Source organism: Zootermopsis nevadensis, unplaced genomic scaffold, assembly GCF_977971745.1.
Source record: "Zootermopsis nevadensis isolate Lab colony 2312 unplaced genomic scaffold, Znev_1.0 Znev_ptg000028l, whole genome shotgun sequence".
NCBI lineage: Eukaryota > Metazoa > Arthropoda > Insecta > Blattodea > Termopsidae > Zootermopsis > Zootermopsis nevadensis.
In genome coordinates this window covers 14,535,781-14,558,318 of record NW_028259160.1, presented here as the reverse complement: position 1 = coordinate 14,558,318, position 22,538 = coordinate 14,535,781, and the positions used below count along the sequence as shown (strand labels likewise).

Below are 22,538 nucleotides of genomic sequence, written 5' to 3'. Positions count from 1 at the left end.
TGGAAAGGACATTAAAGAACCAAAATTGCATTGACGAAGGAAGTAAGATGAGATTAAACTTAAAGAATGCTTGTTACCATTCAGTTCAGAATCTTTTGTCTTTCCATCTGCAGTCTAAAAATGTAGCTATCCTCCTTATATTAATCAGTGCAAAAAGGAATTTATGTAGGGTGCATCTTACTGTATGGGTAACATTTAAATAAATGTGATAAGATAAATCCATTCAGAAATATCTGTATTTTTATATAACCAACAATAATAGATCAATATGAACTTCCTCACATATTCAATTAGGGTACCACTGATAAATATACTGAAGATATCAGTGAAAAAGACATTCCATTGAAATGTTTAAAAATCTCATCACTTCAAAATTAGCCAACCACTCATAATAGTAATACACTAAAACTATGGATCACAGATGGAAACATCTAGTTCATGCCATAAAATAATAACTACAAGCAGGCATTATGGGCATGACTGTAACAATGACTTGCAACATTAATATATGGTGCTTGTTATTATTATGGTAATGAATATAAAACAAAAATAAAGAGTTCTTTACTCTGGAATTGTCTTCCAAATTCATGTCTCACCACAACAAATTTAAAAGATAATTCCAACAAAGCTTTGGTTTTGGAAGCTTATACTTAAAAAAACAAAAACACAACAAGAATAGGTTGAAACTAAAAATGAGGCACATAACAAGAATGGTAGACTATGCAACACAATGTACTGCATAATGAGATTCATAGCCCTACCGACTGGTAAAATAAGGGTACTTAATCTGTAACAATCTGATTATATAAATCACAATAAAATACAGCAACTGAAACATTTAACATCAGAAGACGATTGTTTGTCATCTTTCTTCTCTTGTTTACAATCAACTGGAGCGTCAATGACAGAACCACATGCACTTGATATGGAATTATTTTGCTCTGTATGTGGTTCCTGCTTTAAAGCTGATTTCTCACAACTTTCAAACAGTCCATTAGGGGAAACTGTCAAATCTTCAATATTGCATGAACTGGTTATATTTCCACAGCTAAGTGTCCGTAACACAGTGAACAGACAAGGCACTTGTTTCTCCAGGATTCTGGACGAGTAGATGTTGACTGGTACAGACACACTTCGAAAGAGATTTTTAAGTGAAGAATTATGTACCTTCACTGGTTCATTCTTGAATTTGGATATCATGTTACTCATAGGTAGAAGTCTGCTTATTACAAATACCTTATTACAAGGCAACATCCTATCTTCTGAAGTGTGGTTTTGGGGCTGTTCTTTACAGTTATTACAAGATCTTAGTTTATGATTTTCAATAGAATTAGTAGATTCTGAGGACAAAACAGATTTATTAACTGCTAAAAAATATCTTATTTTATCATTAGATTCAGATATAGGAAATGGTGATTTGTTTGTAGCATGCATATTAGTCATTACAGGATTAGAGGAACCCGGATTTGATGTTTCATGACTGAGTGAATGACCCAATGCTGCTGATTTATTGCATTCAGCAATGCAAGAGTGCACTTTGTGGAAGGAATGTGGGTATTTGGTATCAGTATGGCTCTCAACTTCTAACGCTGACTGCGTCATTCCAGGATTTAAAATAAATGAACTTTCACAAGGCGATAATGAAGCAAACTTTTGTGCCATTTCCACAATTGTGTCAGACTTAATTTCTGTTTCTAATACCAAAGCAGGGATATTCTGGCTTAGAACTTGACTATCAATATTATCATCATCACCACGATGATCCTGACATAATGGTAACATATCTTGTGCTTCTGTAGAAAAACCTGATATAATTTGAACTGATTTATTATTGCCCTTTACCTGAGAATTATTTTGTACTCTTCCTGCACTACAACTCAGTGCTGCAAACTGGTCTGTCTCTCTGCATTCAGCATTTGCACTGAGAGTAACCAATTTATTACTTTTGTTGGTATTATTATGTACATTATCACAAAAACACAGAGTTTTTGACACTGGAACCTCCTCTGACTTAACTGCCTTTACAGCCTTATTATATGAAATAGAACACCTGTCCAAGCTTGAATATGATTCACATTTTTCTTCAATTATATCAGGTACCTGAAACTGACTGGTACTATCAGAGGCAACTGATTCTTGTTTGCTTACTTCATCTTCAGTAGCATGAGACGGGATGAGAACAGAGTCCCTGTTCTTACTAAAGTCTCCAATTTGCATAACTTCCATACTGGAAGAGGAAAATATCTTCCTACAACTTCCCAAAAGTAACTTCTCAGTGAGCAATAAAGTTTCATTTTTGTATTGAGAACCAATCTGCTGCATTTCTTGACTGTCTGATCTTACATTTTTTCCAGTTTCTTCTTCTTTACAACTATTGCATATACTCACAGCATCCTTCTTGTCATCTACACGTAACTCTTCATCTGAACTATCAGACTGTTCTACAGAATCCGATACTACGAAGTCCCAGCCGTATATTTTGTCTTTCGTACTCGGTGCAGGTCCATATATCTTTAAATTTGCATCACTTTCTCTCTCATAATCATCTGGAAATTCAAATTGGGGTATCATGGAGGGAGTGGGAGAGGATGATGGTGTCTCCATGCTCTCTGGAGTATAAGGGTCATGCAACAATGAAGCGTGCGCTGAGGGTGGCAGTAACAAATGGCTGTCACTTCCAGCAGCTACAGGAGTAACTGTCGTGCAACGAGCAGCAAGCAGCATGGAGGAGAGGGCAGCATGATCTAATTTGCTGCTATGCTGAGTGTGACTCTTTGGCCACTGAGGGGGTGAGACACGTGCATCAGCAGGCAGGTACAGGCCAAAGCATGGAGAAGATTTGGTGTTGCAGCAGCAAGGAACCATACCTGCATCCGAGTCCAGGCTCACCTTCAAGTACACTGGCTGAAAAAGATATGGCTGCATTTAATTGAAATATAATGAAATATTACCACCAATATCACAAAACACTTTAATAGATCAAGGATTCATGAGTTCATACCAACACAAAATCAGAAGTGGTTCCTGTAACCATCTATGGAAGGAAGTCATATATGTAATGAGTTAAAAGATGCATGCTATGGCATCATAATATGCAATATTTACCCAGAAATTAAATATGAACAGGATGTTAGAGGTATGCAGATGCATAACAGTGTTTTTCCTTAAAGAATGATAACAGATGGGCAGCAAGGCATTGTGGAAGTTATTCTTAGAAAGTCTTTATTGGTATCTTGGATTTCTGACCACTTGATTCTGGGTGGTTAGTGTTGCCTTTGGCTTAAACGTTATCCTTGCAACTGGCTTTGAGCTACAGAACAGCCCCTGCTTATATTTACCATATAAGCACTTATTTTTTAAAGTGTATATAGTATATAATCACCTATTCAGGCCTGTTCTTAGTTCAAGGTTTATAAGATAAATGAAAAAGGGGAGACCACCCATTAGTTCACAAGAACTTTTCACATCTGAGACTGCACAATAAGGTATGATACTGATGGCCCACACTAAAAATTGTCAGTTTAATTCAGTTTTTGTCCATATTGGTCCAATATAATCCCTATTTTACTTGAGAGTCAAACCTAACTTCATAACTTCTCAAACTGACTCTTCAAGTAAAAATACTAACATAACATAAAATTAAAGATCTTACTCAGATTTATATTCAGTATAGTGAGTATTTACTTAAGTACTGCAGTGCAATTGGCACTGCAATAATGCAATAACTTGAACCTGGAATAAATAAATATCAAGGTCAATGAGGTATGAAGAATCATAAAGAAAACATACGATATCTGTACTCCAGTGGGATACAATTTCCCACTCTCGTTCATTTTCAAATGAATCCAGCTTACCAACTTCTGCTAACAAAATACATATAACTGACCTTTCTTCTGTTTGTGTACCTTTAGACATTAATTATTTTCTGATAATATTTTACTCTCTTATTGTTACTGTCTCATCAAGTTTCAGGCTCTTATAAATATATCCCCCCCCCAAATCCATGCACATTATGCACTGGAACAATGGACTTTTGTTACCTACAGCGCCCTTAGATTTGGGGATGAGAAACAAAATTGTAGCAAATTAAAGTTCAGCCTGGATTAAAATGCACAAACGCAAAAATTATTTTAAAAATAATACTAATAACCTTGTAGGGAATTAGTCACTAGTAAACTTATGTTGCTATTAGTAGAGATGCGCAAACAATGTGAAATTAGAACCTCACATGTGCTCAGTTTTGTATCAGTTTAAAGTCTGAAGAGAAACATCAATTCTCACTGCTCATCTATTCAAATAAATTTCAAATCTGCCTTGTAAAACTCAAGTCATTTCATACCCTGATTTCTCATATGGCACTGATATGAAATTTGCATCCGTGTACTGTGCACAGCATGGGCATTGGTAGACAAAATACTGTAAACATTTGATGTTCAATGCCACATTTCAAAACTCTGTTAAAAAAATGGGTGTGTGCACATCCCTACTTATCACATACCATTGAAAATGAGTTAAAACTGGAAGGTAAACTATCTTCAAACGTTAACAGATATAAATATATATAATACATATAATAAAACTATAACATGAACAAAAAGCACCAAATAATGAAATTAGCATCTATTCACAATTTCCAGTAGCTGCTACCAAAATCAGCGTTATGCAAGAACAGTCAAGTGTGCATGAGTGTTAATGTTTATACCTGCTGGTGTTTCCATCATGTATGAAGTGAAAGCCCAGGTAAACAGGCTGCATGTGTGAAGTAAAGAAACAGAACAACGTAAAGCTCCTTCTCAACATTCTCATACAAATAAAAGATGGTGTATTCATAAAAACAAGGAAGTAATGACAGTATGTAAAAAATAAAGCTGCTGTACACAGTATGCAATATAGACACAGAGTGAGACAGCTAATGGACATAAATGTGTTATCCATAAAATGTGAATAACAGTTCAGAGCTGCAGTAAGTACTATATTATTACCATATTTAAGTTTTAATTCTACATCTTCATTTTTCTTCCCCCCCCCCCCCCCCATTTTGTACTGTGTCATCTCTGTAAAATCAATAAATAAACAGCATTTTTAATTTCAGTAAATATTTTCATAATCCATCTACTCCCTACATAGAGATATGATAACAACAATTTTTTGTGTCAGTGAAAGTTCAATTCAAAATGCAGAGACTGCAGGAGGAGAGTCTCTAAACATGGAGAATAACTGTAAATATGCTGTTGCAGACAGAAGAGAAGGGGATGGTTCAAATCTCTGGCAGAAGTCCAAAGATCTCTCATTGTAAAAAAATTAAAACATGAAATGTCACAACCGGCCTTGAATATGGAAAGGATAAATATATAGGCTGTTGTAAATATAATAATGAAGTATGTTCTGTAAAAGGTTAGGAACTTCTTAACTGGCCAAGCATCTATCAGTTTTTCCAGAGTGCCTCTTGAATGACTAACAAGGAACTTCAAGAAAAGTGAAACCTAGGAGGCTACAACCTGGTTTGACATGGATGACAGAAGGAATACGTACACAATTCTGATGGGCAAACCTTCTGGAAAAAATTCCAATCCAAGACCAAAATGAAGTGGGAGGATGGCATTAGAAGTTTCTGGGACAGGTTGTGGAGAATGGAGGTGGACAGAACTGGTTCAGAATTATATCCAATGGTAGGTTTTGTTAATAGAACCTTTGGGTGCTGCTACCATAGTTCAGTTAAACAAAACATGTAGCAAATTTACAACAGCACTTACAAATTTTGTCTTAAACAATCTTATAATTTCACACTCATTTCAAGTTAGAAATATCAATGTAAATATATTATATATTTTTTCCTTCATGTTATGTCCATTAGCATAACAATATTAAAATATTCTAGACAGTGAGATAGAAGTTTGCAACATATTACTTAATTAAAGAGAAGTCTTCATTTTAAAATAAGCATGAATGAAAGAATAGAAACATAAAAATATTATAATTAGTAAGCTGTAAAACCATACTGTACCTTATGGTCACCCATGCACGTGCCTGCCCCCATCAGTCCGTACTGCACACTACCAGGTTCATTTATCTGTAATACATTCCAGTGAAATGTTCTTACAAACAACGAGAAAAAGAATACAACAGCCTTTCCAAGCACACTCTTGACACCAATAGTTTTACAAAGTTCACGGGTAAAAGTAAAAGAATACAGTTTGGAGAGCACAACAACAAAGGATATTGACCTCTGTTTCTGTCCATTTCCTTCAACATGTTTAGACTTTCACACAGAATCTCTTGACATGTTGCAACATTATGTTACTACAAAAGAACCACCATGCTACCATGCATGAGGAATTACCCAGCTTTATCATGGCACTGTTCAAAACTACAATTGTTTAAAGAATTATACAGAAACTTACATTGCTGGTAAGGGACTTTGCAGAGTTGCTAAGAAGGACACGATCACACCAAGATGGACATCGAGTCTGCATGTAACATTCTGCTCCTTTCCGATCCTCTTCAAACGGGTAACTTGGTGGGAAACTGATGGGAAACTCATACAAACGATCAGCAAAAGGTTCAAGCTCACGGTCAAATTCCCTCAGCTTGAAAATGAAACAATGGACTTACATTAGCAATGCTGACAGTCTACTATACCACATGATTATAACCTTTCAACTGTCACATAATATAAAATTGAAGCCTAAGTTCACATAGGCAAAGAGCTATTACCTTAATTTTAATTCAATTAAGATCAGTAATGTTACTTTTATTAAACTCTTTCTAACATGAAACTCCATCAGGTACAATTTACTTTCTTTGAAGCTAAACTGTTGGTATCAGACTGAATGTAGACAGATTGATTTTTTCCAATGTGAATGTGAAAATTCCTTTTAGGTTCACTGTGGATGGTCCATCAATATTTCCAAATTTTGCCTGGACAGCCATTGTACTTAATACAATTTTTTCACAATGGTTGATTGAAATTTCCTATAATATTCAAACACATTCCCAGTAACAAGATATTATGCAAATATTGTATAGCAGCGTGTGAAGTGTTAGAGTGCCAATGCAGGAAAATGTGTAGTAATACATTTTTAACAACCCCATAAACTCACCCATTTTCCATTTTCTTCTATGAACACGGTTTGGTGGTCTTGGTGACTGAATTCCTTCTTCCCCAAAGAAAGGATTACCTGAAAAAGTTTACATATTAGCCATGAAACAGTATGCTCAAAGTTTAATGACAGAATTAAAATGGAACTGAATTAACAATAGTGATGACAAAGCAACAATACAAAAATAAAATTACATAACATTTTATTTTACCACACCAAGAACATTGTATAAAGTACAGCTTCCTCATCACTTATGAAATTTGTTCAAAACATCATGTAATCTGGCAACATTTAAGCTACTTTTCTGAATATTAAAATTGTTACATACATAACAATTTCTGAATATTTAATGCCATACATTTATTCTTCCTAAGAGGAACAAGAATAATTGATGTCCTCCATATCAGACAGTAATTTTTATTAATTCTGATTAGCCCATGTACCCAAGGAGGGTATGTGAGCTATATCCTACAGGCATTTTGTGCCATACCATGGCTGGATCATACTGAAAAAATCAAAGTTCCATCACCTGCAATGAAATGCTTGATGATATTATCATTCATGATTTTGAACTGCAAATTTCCTCAATTCTCAATTGTTATGTATAAAAACTTGTTGGGAAAAGTTTCCCACAAACTCTTTTTCATTAAAACTGTCATACCATTTCCTCTGGCATGTTAAAAAGTCTCACCATCAATGTGATACTTTTTCTTCTATTAGGTCAAACTAATTCTCTTGACATTTCTATGGGCCACAGAATACCATGATCGTATGTCCTCTATCTTCTTTTAACATCTTAATCCATTTAAAAGTTCTTTACCAAATCTCAGTGTTACCTTTTAGTTCTGTACAGATGTAGCCAAGTCAGACACAGAAATGAACATGAATCTTTATTATAAACAACTTCACTCTGCTCTTAAGATTCAGAACAAAATTTACAACAGCAATTACAGAGCAAAACAAACTGCCAGTACAACATATTTCAATTTAGTCAACACTCAAGCACAGTCATACTGCCTAAAATCTCCAGACCTGAAACTTTTGAGACAGACCATTTCTATGTAAAATGATTTGTAATTGAATTCATACATTAATATTACTTTGCCATTAATGTATAACCAAAACATTTAGAAAAAAAATAATACCTTTGTACTGTGAAGACAGAAATTACACCACACTGTGAAGAAAATATATGAGAAATTTAAATCACAAACGGCTGACCTGGCTAGTCCCATCACGGTACTGCAGCTTCGTATGATCAGTGCTTTTATTACTCTGCAGTCTTACTGGGTTCAAACCTTCTGCTAATTTCTGTTATGGAGAAGAAAAAAATTCATTCAGACCCAGCCACAGAAAGAAAGAACATCCAGGTATTAAAAGACACAATAAATTGTATGTCTGGTTAGATGACACTACAGATACAGAGAAAAATTAAATAAATGAAAAGCAAGCAACTGATACACTGCTGTTAAGAATGAATTAATCCTGTCTGAATCATATTCAGACTGATCCCTAAATGTCACAATACTGAACAAAAAAGTTGTTTAGCAATATATCATGTTAAGACAAATAATTCAGGAACAGAAAAAATGCACATTATATGACCTATATTGAAGCATAAAGATAATGAACAGTACAACAGCAATCACTACAAGAGTGAAGGGGGAGTATGATTGCCAAGGCCAGGACAATAGTATACAAGGGTACATTTAGGCCATGAAAGAGGAATTACAATAATAAGAGAAGATGAATAATGATAAATATGATGAAAAATAAATTACAATTACACAAGTGTTTTCAACATAGACCTCTAATTTCTGGAATATTAAATGAACACATGATATACAATGTATTACTATTTTATGACAAACTCTGCATTCATTTCACAAATGAATACACAATGTAATATTAACTAAATTTTTTTCAGAGCATTATTCCCAGATTTACTAAAACCTGGAAACTACAATGAAAGATAGCTCATGATCAAAGCACTCTCATCAGACTGGAATCCATAATATTTATCTCTATTACCAACTCAATGAGGAAATTCCAAAAACAAATAAAATTACTTTATAAGTCAAACTGAGTATAAGTCTACTTCAGATAAATTATAAGAAAACACAAAACAAAATTACCTGGGTTATGAGATTCTTTAAATCCCAAGATTATGGTCAACTTGTAGTAAACCAGTGATTATTCAGCTTAAAACAAAATGACAATAAATTAAAAGGGCTTTAAATTTATAAATGGCCTTTACATGTCATATATTACATAAACCTCAGCACTGAATGAAGTATAGGTAAACTCAAATGCAATACATTCTATAAATGGAGCTATGATCATACAAAGAGACTGAAATCTGAAACTAATACAAGAACACATGACCTAACTTGAATTCAAGCATGGAGGGGGATAAAATTATGATAAATAGTTACACCCAAGCAGAAATTTTAATACAGAAAACCATGAGTGGGGAAAAAAACCTGTTGTATCTTGCACATTCCAAGAGCTTTATATGTATTATCAGACTTCCTTGCATGTATCTGAAATGAAATGCATATATCTATATGAATCATTACTAACCTATCTGGAAGGGACTCAACATGGAGTACTACTGAACCTGCCCTGACTCAAAGAATCCACTCCAAAACCAAGATAACAGAGCAGAAAAACAAAAGAAACTCCTACTGACTTTGACAACTCCTTGTGCATCTGTCCTGAAGTTAAAGTCACCAAAGACAAAGAATGGAGCTGTTCCATAGTCATCATTATGAAACCTGAAAGAAACAAAATCATCACATTAAACTACATAAACACAACTGTTCTGTTCAAAGGACTTGGAGGCAAATCTCCACACATTCCAGATTTTGGCATGATGGCCCAAGAGTCATTAATAGATTATGTGGCATTATGGGCTCTTACACCCAACAGAGCCACTTTCATGATGTCAAATTTTATGTTTCTTGACACTGGGGAACAATATAATCACATTTATTCTGTAAGACAGTAATGAAAACAATACACAGTTTACTTATTTGGATGTAATGACATATTAAACCTGTCCTACTTTCCTTTTCATATTATTGGGGTTGTGTTCATGAAACATAAATTTTTCCAGTTGGTGCCCACATTCTCTCTCAACACAGCAGGCTCCAATAGAATGCAAACGGTTTTACTCCTTTGTGCAACCTTTTCACTGGCAAGTCTTGTCATTTACAAACAGCCCAACCCAAGTGATTCTTACAACAGACTACTTATCAAAATGAGCTATGCTACATAGTACAGCTTGGCAGCTAGGCTGTAACTTTTGGGACACTTCTATTTTCAAATAGAGACAAGTTTGGTATAGTGCCATGACAGTCTATCATCATACATACAACAGACAGCAGAATGGTTTAGTTTTTACTGCATTAACACATCTATGATACAAAAGATGTGTGAAATTCTTTAACATGTATAAGCAAATAGTTAAGCCATGCCCAGGAGAGCATCCATGCTGCAGGCTCATACCTATGAAAGGGTTAAATTTAAAAATAAACCACTACTAAGCTAATCAGGTAAATGTAAATAAAATATTTTTCTAACCTATCCAGCGTATGTTCCAGAGCACGTCGTCGATTCTTGCAGTAAACTGAAGGGAACTGGAAAAGAGAAAAATATTTCTGAAAATTACATGTTTAACCAGTGATGCACATACTTCTTAACAAATCTAAAATAATCAAAAAAAGCTGTTGCACAATTACTGCAATATTTGAATATATGATAAAACCTTCTTGGGCAATCAGCTACACCAATTCAGAACAGATGGCCAAGAAGAACCTAGTCAGAAACACATGGTACATGGACCACCTAGTAAAGGAGGCCATCGAGATGTGGTTACACAATTTCAAAATAGATAATGCACTAAAAACTGTAAAAGAAGTGTTTGCAATATCCAAGTAAGTGTTTAACACAATCTGCCTTATGGAACAACCGCATTAGTCAGCCAACAGCAAACATTACCTTCTCAATCATAACTTCAATACGCATTCTGTACTACTGTGGTCACACTGTAATTATAAAAAGTATAACACACACACTTGACCCTGGATTAAATCTGTGGATTATGGGCAAATAACCCTTTTCTTTTGTGCTTTACATTTCCTGTTACCAAAACATTATTTATAAAAGTACAACAAAAAATATAAAACAAAATAAAATACAATAAAAACAATAACATACTAATGGAACTGGTAGGAACACACAAAATCTGACTGGTTTCAAAAATCTGTTATCAACATCAATCACAGCTCAGGTCAATGCTTAAACAGTTCAAACAGGACTAATGAATTATAAGCATTTACAGTATGTTTAACATTTAAAAAGTTTATTTCCAGAAAGCTTAGAAAATTCATACTTCCAGTTAAAAACTCATAATTAACACCCCCATTCAATTTACCGGACAACATAGCCCTTCACAAGATAAAGGGATAATACCATTATAACCAACACATTACATCATTCCAATCTTATTAATAACTTTACTACAGCAACTCACTGAAAACAAGTGGTAAGCCGTGGTTTCATCGGTGAGTATTTACAAGGTTCATTTAATGGCACTGTAATAATGGGAATGTGATAATTTCTATTCTACTGCACGAACAAAACATGCATTATTCCATTAATATTTTATGAAATCCCCCAATACTCTAAAAGAATCTCCTATGATGCAGAAACTGAACAAAACAAAGTTTTTATTTGACAGCTTCAGTAAGTAAGTTCCAGGGCAGAAGCCATAACTAGAATAGAACACCAAGGAGTTATTAGCTGTAGTTGCCTTCAAAATACTGTACTTAAAAAAATCACACATTTCTGCCTCTAATCCTACATCCTGACTGATGTTTTCTGTGGTTTTCCTTAGTCACTCCAGGTAATTGTCAGAATAGCACCTTAAATTAGGCCATGACTGCTTACTTCTATATCCTCGCCTATTCAATAAGAATCCAATCATTTGATGTCATACTGCCTTAACTACTAAAAGCATCATTAAATAAATCACAAATAAACAGAAATTTCCATTGATGTCAAAATTTGATGTTAACTCACTGCATGAAGCAACCCATATCCACACTTTCTAAACCATTTACACACTATGTGTTCCTCTTGGATTTTATCCGAAGGCTACTGCACCACTTCACCAACTGTCAGTGGGGCTCCTGCATGTCTTCACATGCACAAACCAAATGCCATAACGTCATCATATTTACACGGATCCTGGAACTTCTGAAGTTACTACATATTCAGGAAAGTAAAGAAGTAAAAAATCACCCCCCCTCCCAAGTTTTAGGAATAATGTGTCTAGGTTGTCTTTTACTTACCGATTCCACAGCAATAAAATTAGAAGCATCATGGAATAAATGAATATTAATGAGGTCAAATACTGTTCCATTGAGACTCCACCTTGTACGAAGGAAACCCTTCCGTGACCATTTACACTATAAGAAAATTAAAGCATCACTCAGGTTAAACAGACTGAAAATTGTGTTTCCTCATCAATTCATAAATAAATTTTTGTTGTCATTTTTCTTAATCAAAAGCATTCCACAATAAAAACCACTTTTCTATTAAAAACAACAGTGATCTGAAATCCTGGTATGGACACAGAATTTTTCTCTTTGCCACCATATCCAGAATAACTCTAGTCTGTTTTAAAGTCCAAAGTATTCCAGGGTTTCTTTTCTAGTAAGATGGGCGGGCAACAAAGCTGACAAGAGCATGATAATAACCATTCATTCACCTCACACAAAGTGCTAAGGTCGAGAATTCATCAAGCTTAATCTCCGCAACTAATGAACGACTTCATTGTGTAGAGCAGAGGCAACTATATCACCAATAAAAGATCTTCTAAATGAAAAATAAAGACATTTTTAAACATGTGACAGAAAACCTAGAAAACAATTGGTCTGTAAAATTCCTCAGAATAATCAAAATGAATAACCGGCTAATTACTTTGAAAATAATATATTACCACATTCTATCATACATCTGGGACTGTAACTGGTGACTATAGAAATTACAAAAGAGCAAAAACTGTTCCACAAATAACACATTTTTTTATATATGAATGGCATATTTAATTAAAGCTTAGAAAATCACTGTACATGTGAAAATACATTTTATATATTTTCATGTATGTTGAAGTGTAATCTCACCTCTGGGAAGAAGTCTTGCGGAAACTTTGATTTCTCTTTCGTGCTGACAGCTTCAATATTTCCAGAGTGGACTTCTTTTCCTTTGGCAGATATAAAACCCATCGCTGCAATTTCCCAAAATAACAAATCAACAGTACCAAACAAAAAAAGAGTTTATTTTTAATTTCTTAACATAAATTTTATTTTTGAAGCTGATGGACACAACACTTACCTGAAAAGTCCCATATAAGCACATCTGACATGGATTCATGTATAAAGTAGAAATTACCCAATGCCTGAAAATATAAAAAATTTCATGATTTTAAGCTTCCTGCACTGTTCTGGTGTATAAATTTTCTCACTGATAAACCAAAATATTTTATACTGATTTATTAAATCCTCAATGCTAAATTTCTTAAGTAAATAATGTAACTTTAAACATGAAACATGGATAGTGGACAGGCAAAGCTTCCGTAATATATACCCACATTTCAAATAATATGTGCAAAGATGCATAAAAATTAAAACTAATATTCTAAAGCAAGACAAGGGAATTAATCTATTTAATAATGTAATTTCAGCAAGATTTAAAGGAAGTGCCACCATATTTAATCAACTTAATGAAAATAACCACATAGCTATTCTAGGCCTGAAACTCTTCAAAACTCATGAGACGTTAATAGCCTATGACTACCCACATGTTCATAAATAAAAATAATAATATATTTTCTCACAGATGCCAGGTGAGTTACAGAAATTCTTATTTATTTTCCATTGTCCTTCTCTATAAATCTTTCTGAGTTGCAGCAATCTGCCATTTTAGTAAATCATTATTATTGTATCTTGTGTGTTATGAGATACATGATAAAAGAAAGGATTTAGCACACATGAAACACACTTTGCAGTTACAAAAATTGTAAATAAAACACTTCACAAAAAAATTACTTAAGGTAAGTTTTACATACACATGATAGTGTAGTATACATACAGTAGTATTTCATGCTTACGGTGAAGTTTTCAGCAGAAGAATAATCCTCATCGAGGTATACTCGTACTTTGTCAAATAATCTAAGCTCTTCACTTGACATCAGCAGTCTGGAATATAATACATGCAATTTTAAGCATGCCACAAACTTTCCAAAAAGTAAGTCTGTGGCAGCAGAACCTTAAGACTCAACACTGCTAATAATAGGAAGCCCTGCCACGAGATACAATACTGAGTGGAAGCGTTTCAAGAGGTTTCCTCACCAAAATATTGCACGCATTCAGGGTCTCTCTAATCCTCACCAAATGCCCATTCATCTTAGATATCACTACCAGACCAATAATAATTTATATTTATTTAACACTGCTCATCATACTAATACTAGATAACCTGTATAAATCACAACATTCCTTATTACGAAATATCCCAAATGGCTCACTTACTTCACCTTTGTTAGGTCCAAATACTTTTCTGAGTGCTGTGTTTTCAAACACCTGTAATTTATGTTATTTTCTGGAACAGACTGTTTCACATCCACAAAAACAAATAGAAAGTGACAGAAGATTTCTGTCTTCTGGGTTGTTGCGCTGTGTAGAATCATTTTAGAAAGCAGATAATATAACAAAGTTTTTAACTGAACACTAAGAGTATTTCAGCAATTTATTCTTTTACCAATTCTATCATAAACATCAGAAATATCTGGTGCTGTTCCTTAGATTTTGAAACAAACTCACAATTTATTACATAGTCACACTGCCTTTTCTGCAGTTTCTTTACTGGCCTCCAGAGGACTTTTTCATACTCTACATGCTATTTATATATTCACACTCAACAACCTTACTTTTATCAACATAAACAAGCACCTATTTTATGTTATTCAATACAAGAACTTTCTGATGCTCTTCGGCGTTACTGATGGCATATCAAAGAAACTTATCAAGTACTGAGGATAAAGAATCCTCTTGTTTAGCTTATTGTGAAATACACAAACATCACATAAATGTTACCTACATAAGCTCCACTAGACAACTTCCAATAAACTCTTTATGGAATACTGAAATTAAAACTCTCTTAATCCTTAATGTATGGGGATGGGGAACTATAACCCTCATACATGGACTTTACCTCCAGAGCTATTGGTGAAGTGGTATGCTACCGCTAAACATAGCCATCTGGACTACAAGTATGTCATGGTACATGGCAGATAAAAGATAAATTCAACTGCCAAATTAAATTTCTCAAATTCTATTAAAATATATAATATTTTACGAAAACAATGACTTCCATGAAAAGATATCAGAATTGACCAATATGTATAAGTTTTCTGATTGCAAACCACAGAATGGAGAAATGAATAAAGAAAATAAATCTTATGCAGGCATATTCTCAGTATACAGGGGAAAGTATGGTTAGACAAGGTTAAATAAGTACATGTATGAAATCTGAAGTGGTCAATTAACATGAACAGATCACTACTGTGGGAATCTATTAGTGTGATTTCTTACCACTGCAGCATTTACAAACAGGGACTAAGGGGAAAACATTAGGCAGAGTTGACAGTCTCAGGGTTAAGATTGACCTTCAGGCCTCCTATAAAAGACAGCACAAGGATGGTGGCTTCTTTCTAGGAGGTTGTGCTGTGTAGTCTGGTAGATACTAATCAATATCTAGGAGACTATTGCCATGAGAACCTGAAATCTCAGACAGCAAAAGGACATGCAAAACTCTCACAGTCATGTGGTTACAGACCAACAGCAGATTGTAGCTACCAAGCCAGCTAAAAATACGACAAGGATGTTTAATTTGGCAGTAGGGTAATTTAAAGTACTTGTTATGTAAAAGGTTTATTATTGTACAGCCTTCATTAACAAACTGTTAAAAGCTTGTATAAACAGAGTGAAACTCAGAGGTTTCATAGATACACAACTACATTCAACGAAGACTTTATGTTAACATTTACCAGCTTTAAATCTGTCTGAATTTGATCTTTCCCAATATGAGTAAGTTTTTTTTTTTGGGGGGGGGGGATTTTCAATGTATTCCTTTTTATAACTAATGTAATAAGCACGTGAGTAACACAAAAAATATGTACCAGATGCTTAAATACAGAAATACATTTTTACTGTTTCTGTGACTAAAATGTTGAATTGCACTTAATATCTCATGGACAAAAAGGACAGATAAACATTACCTTGCTAACTGAGAATTGGAACCTGGACTAATTAGCATACAACAAACTTTAAATTACCAAAATCTTGTATAAGAAACTACAAGCAACTCAATGAAACATTGTTAAATGTTTCAGATTCTCCCCCTTCCAACATATTCTGTGAAATGAAAAGAAGTGCTCCATTAATAGTAGCTTGGCTGGTCACCCAATTTCCATGCTGGCAAGCCACCCCTTGTTGACTGTATAAAACTATTTGTTCAGTACATTCACAGCTACCCTCAACATCTGGAGAACTTCAAAAATGTTTATATATATTAATTGTGTAAAGCAGAACATCTTGATCATTATGTACCTATTTATTTGTGAAAACAATTTTTCTACATGTCATGTGCAAGAAAGTAACAAATGATAAGAAAGAGCCATGTTATTAACAAAACCTGAAAATTGACATAGAACAAACTGGTTTCTTTCATGGACCACAGTTAGCCCACTCCTGCATTGGATGTTACATAGTTATGCAGCTGAGTGTGTTGTTAAATAAAATTATCATAATTCTTTACTTAAAACTCAAATACCATCAATACCATATGCCAAAATCTTCTAAAATAAACAAAATATGCCAAAACAAACTTTTCTACAGTTTCTTAGCTAATCTAAAATATTTCATACAAAGAGTTTCCAACTGCCAATTGTACTTAAAAATTTATTATTTCTACACATATACTTAAATTACTTTATGTAACTTAACTCAGGCTGTATATCTGAATAGGTCATAAAGACAATGGCCACACATTTATCTACACAATGCACTACTTTCTCTTTTAAAATAAAACAATGTCATGTATAATGTAAAGGACACAAAATAAATTGAAGGTCAGCACATATCTCATTACTGAAGTCTTACAAGTAGAGGAGCCAAAAGTCACATACCTAACAAAATACTCCACATGCTTCATGCTGCGTTCATAGTTCTTCCCTCCAACTTCCTGGCAATGTAAAGCTATGAATTTTGGATCCAGTCTTGATATAGTCTGTAAAAAATGAAATCATACACACATAACACAAAAATTGCACACAGAAACCATAATAACTACATATCTGAAGAAGAAAAAAAACATTTGCCAGCAAAACAGAAGTATGACAACAGATCTTTCAAAACCCAGAAATAGCCAGCATTTAATTCGACTCACATCATACAAAACTACTGTACAGAATTAATTTACTGTCCTATTTATTACAAGTGGTCAGTATCAACTGAAGGTACTGTGAATTTGGTAGAGTCTACTAAGGCAGCTAACATAAAGGTGTATCCCACTGAAATACACATATTATATTTTCAAAATGTATTCTTGTCAATTTTGTACACCTCACTGGCACCCAGGTTCATTTATTGCAGATACAAAGCTGACCACTTATCTTCTCTAGTGCCACAATTAAGAATGCATGGAGTTTTGCCTCAACTTACACATACACCTTCATAGTGCAGTGCTTAGGCACAGTGACAGTCTTACCTTTAATTTCAAACAATTAAATACCTTGTAGCTATACTTACAGATAAAAATTCTTCAGTCCATAGTTTTAACATCAAAGATGGCTGTAAAATAAAAGCATTTATTTTTTTATTCTACACAAATCCCAGGCAGACCTCACAAAGCTTACTTTCTACTGCACAGATTTCAAATCTTACAAATCTTTTACATACATACATACATCTTTATTACATTCCATGGATCCATAAGATAGTCAGATGACAACAGGATGTGGAAAAAGTCATAATAATAATAATACAATACATATAACGCACAATTCATACTATTATATAAATTTCACATAATACAAACGCAGGGTTCACCTAAAGTAATGAGAAGTTACAAATAAATCTACCCATTACATACACAAGATAAATTACCACTTATTTGTAAGTAATAGAAATTCATTGACAAAGTAAAAGGAGTATGTAATGAAGTACCTTTTTAATGCTACATTATGTTGTGCCTTTTTATTTACAAGACTTGTGAGACTTGATGGTAGACTGTTCAAAATATTGATCCCTGCATAATATGCACTCTTCTGAAAACATGAGAGGTTCACAACTGGTTGTGCTGTTAATGCTATGTTTATATAATATAAGTTTATAATCAAACAAATTCAATTTAGCAAATAAGTTAGCATGCTGCTACTGCCAACTGTTGCAAAAAGAAATAAAGTTGGGGTGGCAGCAGTGACACAGCATTCACATATCACAGTCCATAAAAGATTATCAAATGGTTCAAATGTTGAAAGGGGACACACACAGACAGTTGGTAGCCTCACAAGCCTTATTCCTTAGGCACATTCACTATGAAAAGTTGCATACTGAAAGCACAGGCAAGTTTGTATCCTAAAATGATACTAAGCAACTTAACATGACAGATAAGCAGGTAGCAAAGTTCAAATCTTGGTCTAGAGACTAGCTAACATTTTTCATATTTTCTCAGTCCCTTGAAGCAAATGTTTGGAAAAGCAATGACTACTTAATTTAAAATACTCCCCTATTCATTATTCACAAAACAATATATGCAGCTGTAGAAAGAGATGTTAAAGAAACCAAGAGTTACTCCAAGATCCTTATGAGATAAGGACCCCTGAAATGTTGGCAAACTTCTACCAAACTACAGGACAGTACAGAAGTTTTCGTATACACTGCCATGAAAACCTCAAATCCTAGTAAGAGTTAATCTATACTAAACAAAGAAATATGAAAATCTGTACACCACTAAACAGACATATTTTCCAAATACATTCTTTGTCATTTTTCAAACATCATTGGCCTTGATTTATTACCAATACAAATATATTCTAGCAAAGCTAAGCGCACTATAGTTATGATGTTAAGTTCGGTTATGTGTTTCCATCTGTCTGATGTTTCAGGCTTCTAGATTATTCTAGAACAAAACTGCCGGAACATTAACAACGCTTACAAGTACATGCTGGGCAGCTTCGACAACCTTATTAATGCTACTGCAACAGATTACTAATAAATTTAAATATTTAAAAACATAAGTTACTTAATATTGAAGTAATACTTTCTGATTCACCTATAACAAGTTACACCAGGTGCAAATACTCACGTCTTCAAAAATTGAACCCACATTAGCAGTAACCAACAACACTGGTGTGCTTTGCCCCGCCATAATTCTCAAGTATGCAATTAAGTTTGGCAGCGCATGTCACAAAGTTTGGGGCTCTTGTTCTTCAGAACGTTTACACTTCTTTATACTGTTCCATACTAACAGGAAACAACGTTAACCAACGTAGCATTACATTATATCTTCAGATATGCGTCACTAAACAAACTCTCCGCCGCAACCCTTCTAGGTGCTCCAAGCCACGCCTACTTCAAAAGACGTCAATGGGTTTTGGGAAAATGTGGATATCACTGAACATTTGCCGATCGGCATAGCTCGAATTTTCGTATACATTCAAGCACAATAATTCGTATTTACAGTCAAACCTTAGATTCAAATGTAATATGCAAGTTATAGTAGAGCTTAAAAATCTCAAGTCATAAAATGTGTTTTACTGAATCGCCTCTATATCCTCAAAATATTCTTCAAAAAGTCGTTCATAGTTTTTCACGTCTTTTATCTCCCCAACGTTGCCAACATTTTAGGTCATACTGCGATTTGCCAAAGTTTTGCTCAAGCATGGGTCTAAAGTGAGATAACATGTTGGGGTATATTATTGCTGTCAAACTGTTTCTCACAAAGAAACATAAACAGCATTCTAATTTCTTATTTGAGTAGTTTCTTTAATGCAGAGCATCATTTAAACAACCCCAGCAGAAAGACAGCCAAAGGAAGAAGGCAGTTGTGTTATAATCTCTGTTTCTTGGTGTCTCGTAATCTCCGGCGCGAATACTCCAGTTGTGGAGAAATTGCACTTTAAGCAATGGTCATCTATTACCTATGACTTTTTCCTGTGGCGATAATATCGATATCATGGGTCAGTTGTAAATAACCAAGGAATACATGGCGGAAAAGCTCAAATGCTAGAAATTGGCAGTGATTGGAAGTCTTACATAACCTATAATATCCGTGCTGATGCGGTCAGCTTGATGATGTCTAGCTCATGGTTTGGCAAAGTTTTAGGACAGTTTGCTCAGAAACGTATACCTAGTATAATTACAAAGTTTGAGTTTAAGTTACCCGAAAGATACAAAGGCACTTTCATTGAAAAATGGGGCAAGTATAAACATTTCAATAGAAAAAATTCTGAAGATGACTGTCTTCTAGGACATTGTGCTCTGTACTTAGAACTCTGGTAGGCATTTCGGAGGAACTTATCACTTCCATCATCAGGGTGATGAAGTGGGGTGAAATTATGTCTGTATTTTGAACCCACTATTGTGACCATGATCATATTTCAAGCTGATACATGATGAACTCTCCAAAAGTATGCTCTTGGCCTATCATGAGAAAATGGTCATTTTGTTTTGTAGTTAACATTAGCATTTACATAATTTTCGTGATTGTAACTTAGGATTAGTCATATTATTGTGGTAGTTTTCTTAGATATTAGATTTGGCCCAGTAAACTTATAATATGTAAGTTAGAATATTTGCGTTAGGTCTGTATCCAAAAGTACCTGCTTGGAGTTTAAGTAGTGGTCTTGTGGGTTATTCAACAATTCATGGGATTCCTCTGTCGCAGATGCTGATGACACAAAATATTTATTGGTTGGCCATATGACTTGTATTTTTTTATCATTCTCAAATGCACACTTATTATTTCTGTAGGAAACTACTGGAAAAATTTGTGTATAGATTACAAGGAAGTAGCCATTGAAACAGCTGAAAGTGCACGTCAGGAACCAGTAAAAGCTCTGTTTATTTGTAGTGGTAAGTTTTTCATGCATTTTCTTTGTTTTTCTTGAGATAAAGGTGCAAGTACTAAGAGGGCCAAATATGATATTTTTTAAGTTTTGCTGAAAAAAAATAAATCTTCAAAATATGCAGCCAGAAAAGAGCTCTTAATTTTGATATATAAGAATTGCATTTTGTAATTTTTTCAACATTCTCCATATATTTTTCAGGGCTTGGCTTCATGGCATACTGTGCATGTAACAATCCGGATGAACAAACTTTTCGTGACAAATTCCTCTTTTACACAAATGAGGTGGCACTGATTGGAGAGTCAATTCGTAACCCACTGGCTGTTAGTCACCTCAAGTTCCTTGAAACATGTTATAACACGGGTGTGATACGAAAGCTGAGTCTTGGAATCATTAGTTTCATCTGGATCAGTGATTATGACAAGTCATCTGGGCTTTATCAGGCCCATTGTGATTTCCTAGAGCCAAAGTTTTCAACTTTTCATGAACGAATAGTTGATATTGGATTCCTTGGACAATGGTGGATTCTGCAAGGGACCATGAAAGACTACGATGTTAATCCTTCAGAATTTAAAAGCATACAGAATGCATAACAGTAAATAGTTTTGGTTTAGTATAAATTAGAAGACAATATTATAATATATATTCTTGTTGTTATAAATCTGTTGTGCATTAAAGACATTTCACAGTATTTTATTCTACTACTTGCTCAGTCAGTATAGTGACTAACTACGGGCTGGACGACCGGGGTTCGATCCCCGACGGGGGCAGAGGATTTTTCCTCTAGCCTCTGCATCCAGACCAGCTCTGGGGCCCACCCAGCCTCCTCTACAATGGGTACCGGGGTCCTTTCCCAGGGGTAAAGCCAGCTGGGGCGTGATGCTGATCACTCACCATCTAGTGCAGAGGTCAAGAAAGAGAGGAACTATACCTCCGCTCACCCCAAACGCCTACATGGCGTATAGTGGGACAAACTTTACTTTACTTTACTTACTTCTGTAAACAATTTGACGAAAGTTTGACTTTCCTCACTTGTATGTATAGCCTGCTATTTTGAAGACATCTATATATACACATGTTGGTCAATAATACTTTATTAATCATTTTTAAGTCATTTACATATATGACACACACACCTACAGCTTCATAAACAGCATTTTCAGTAAAGTGGTTTTTTGGCCTTCAAACAAATCCAGTGTTGAAGTATGAGGCATACTCATATTATCCCGTATGTGACTTTT

General features: G+C 34.4%; 2 protein-coding genes across 2 annotated transcripts; one reads left to right on the top strand and one right to left on the bottom strand.

Moving 5' to 3' along the window:
• Window positions 1–218: 218 nt before the first annotated feature.
• 5PtaseI (inositol polyphosphate-5-phosphatase A) lies at window positions 219–20,016 on the bottom strand. The gene is made up of 14 exons (XM_022070110.2): window positions 19,536–20,016; window positions 17,978–18,019; window positions 17,356–17,456; window positions 14,278–14,365; window positions 13,503–13,566; window positions 13,292–13,395; window positions 12,458–12,574; window positions 10,686–10,741; window positions 9,793–9,877; window positions 8,322–8,411; window positions 7,101–7,178; window positions 6,402–6,587; window positions 6,005–6,070; window positions 219–2,904 (listed from the first exon to the last, which is right to left on the bottom strand). The coding sequence occupies exons 1-14, from the start codon at window positions 19,596–19,598 to the stop codon at window positions 811–813; spliced, it is 3,234 nt and encodes a 1,077-aa protein (XP_021925802.1). The 5' UTR covers window positions 19,599–20,016; the 3' UTR covers window positions 219–810.
• Window positions 20,017–20,095: 79 nt separating this feature from the next.
• LOC110832794 (mitochondrial import inner membrane translocase subunit Tim29) lies at window positions 20,096–21,988 on the top strand. Its single transcript, XM_022070113.2, has 3 exons — window positions 20,096–20,648; window positions 21,203–21,304; window positions 21,499–21,988. Exons 1-3 carry the CDS (start codon window positions 20,453–20,455, stop codon window positions 21,888–21,890), a joined length of 690 nt encoding a protein of 229 aa, XP_021925805.1. The 5' UTR covers window positions 20,096–20,452; the 3' UTR covers window positions 21,891–21,988.
• Window positions 21,989–22,538: the final 550 nt, after the last annotated feature.

What these genes read in the sequence shown, in the direction of transcription:
- LOC110832794 (XM_022070113.2), top strand. Translation starts at nt 20,453, where the DNA reads ATGCTAGAAATTGGCAGTGATTGGAAGTCTTACATAACCTATAATATC. An exon ending in CACTTTCATTGAAAAATGGG is followed by an intron (nt 20,649 to 21,202) that starts GCAAGTATAAAC and finishes TTATTTCTGTAG; the next exon opens with GAAACTACTGGAAAAATTTG. An exon ending in AGCTCTGTTTATTTGTAGTG is followed by an intron (nt 21,305 to 21,498) that starts GTAAGTTTTTCA and finishes TATATTTTTCAG; the next exon opens with GGCTTGGCTTCATGGCATAC.
- 5PtaseI (XM_022070110.2), bottom strand. Translation starts at nt 19,598, where the DNA reads ATGGCGGGGCAAAGCACACCAGTGTTGTTGGTTACTGCTAATGTGGGT. An exon ending in CTTCTGCTGAAAACTTCACC is followed by an intron (nt 13,567 to 14,277) that starts GTAAGCATGAAA and finishes TTATATTTTCAG; the next exon opens with GCATTGGGTAATTTCTACTT. An exon ending in CGTGCATGGGTGACCATAAG is followed by an intron (nt 2,905 to 6,004) that starts GTACAGTATGGT and finishes TATCTTTTTCAG; the next exon opens with CCAGTGTACTTGAAGGTGAG.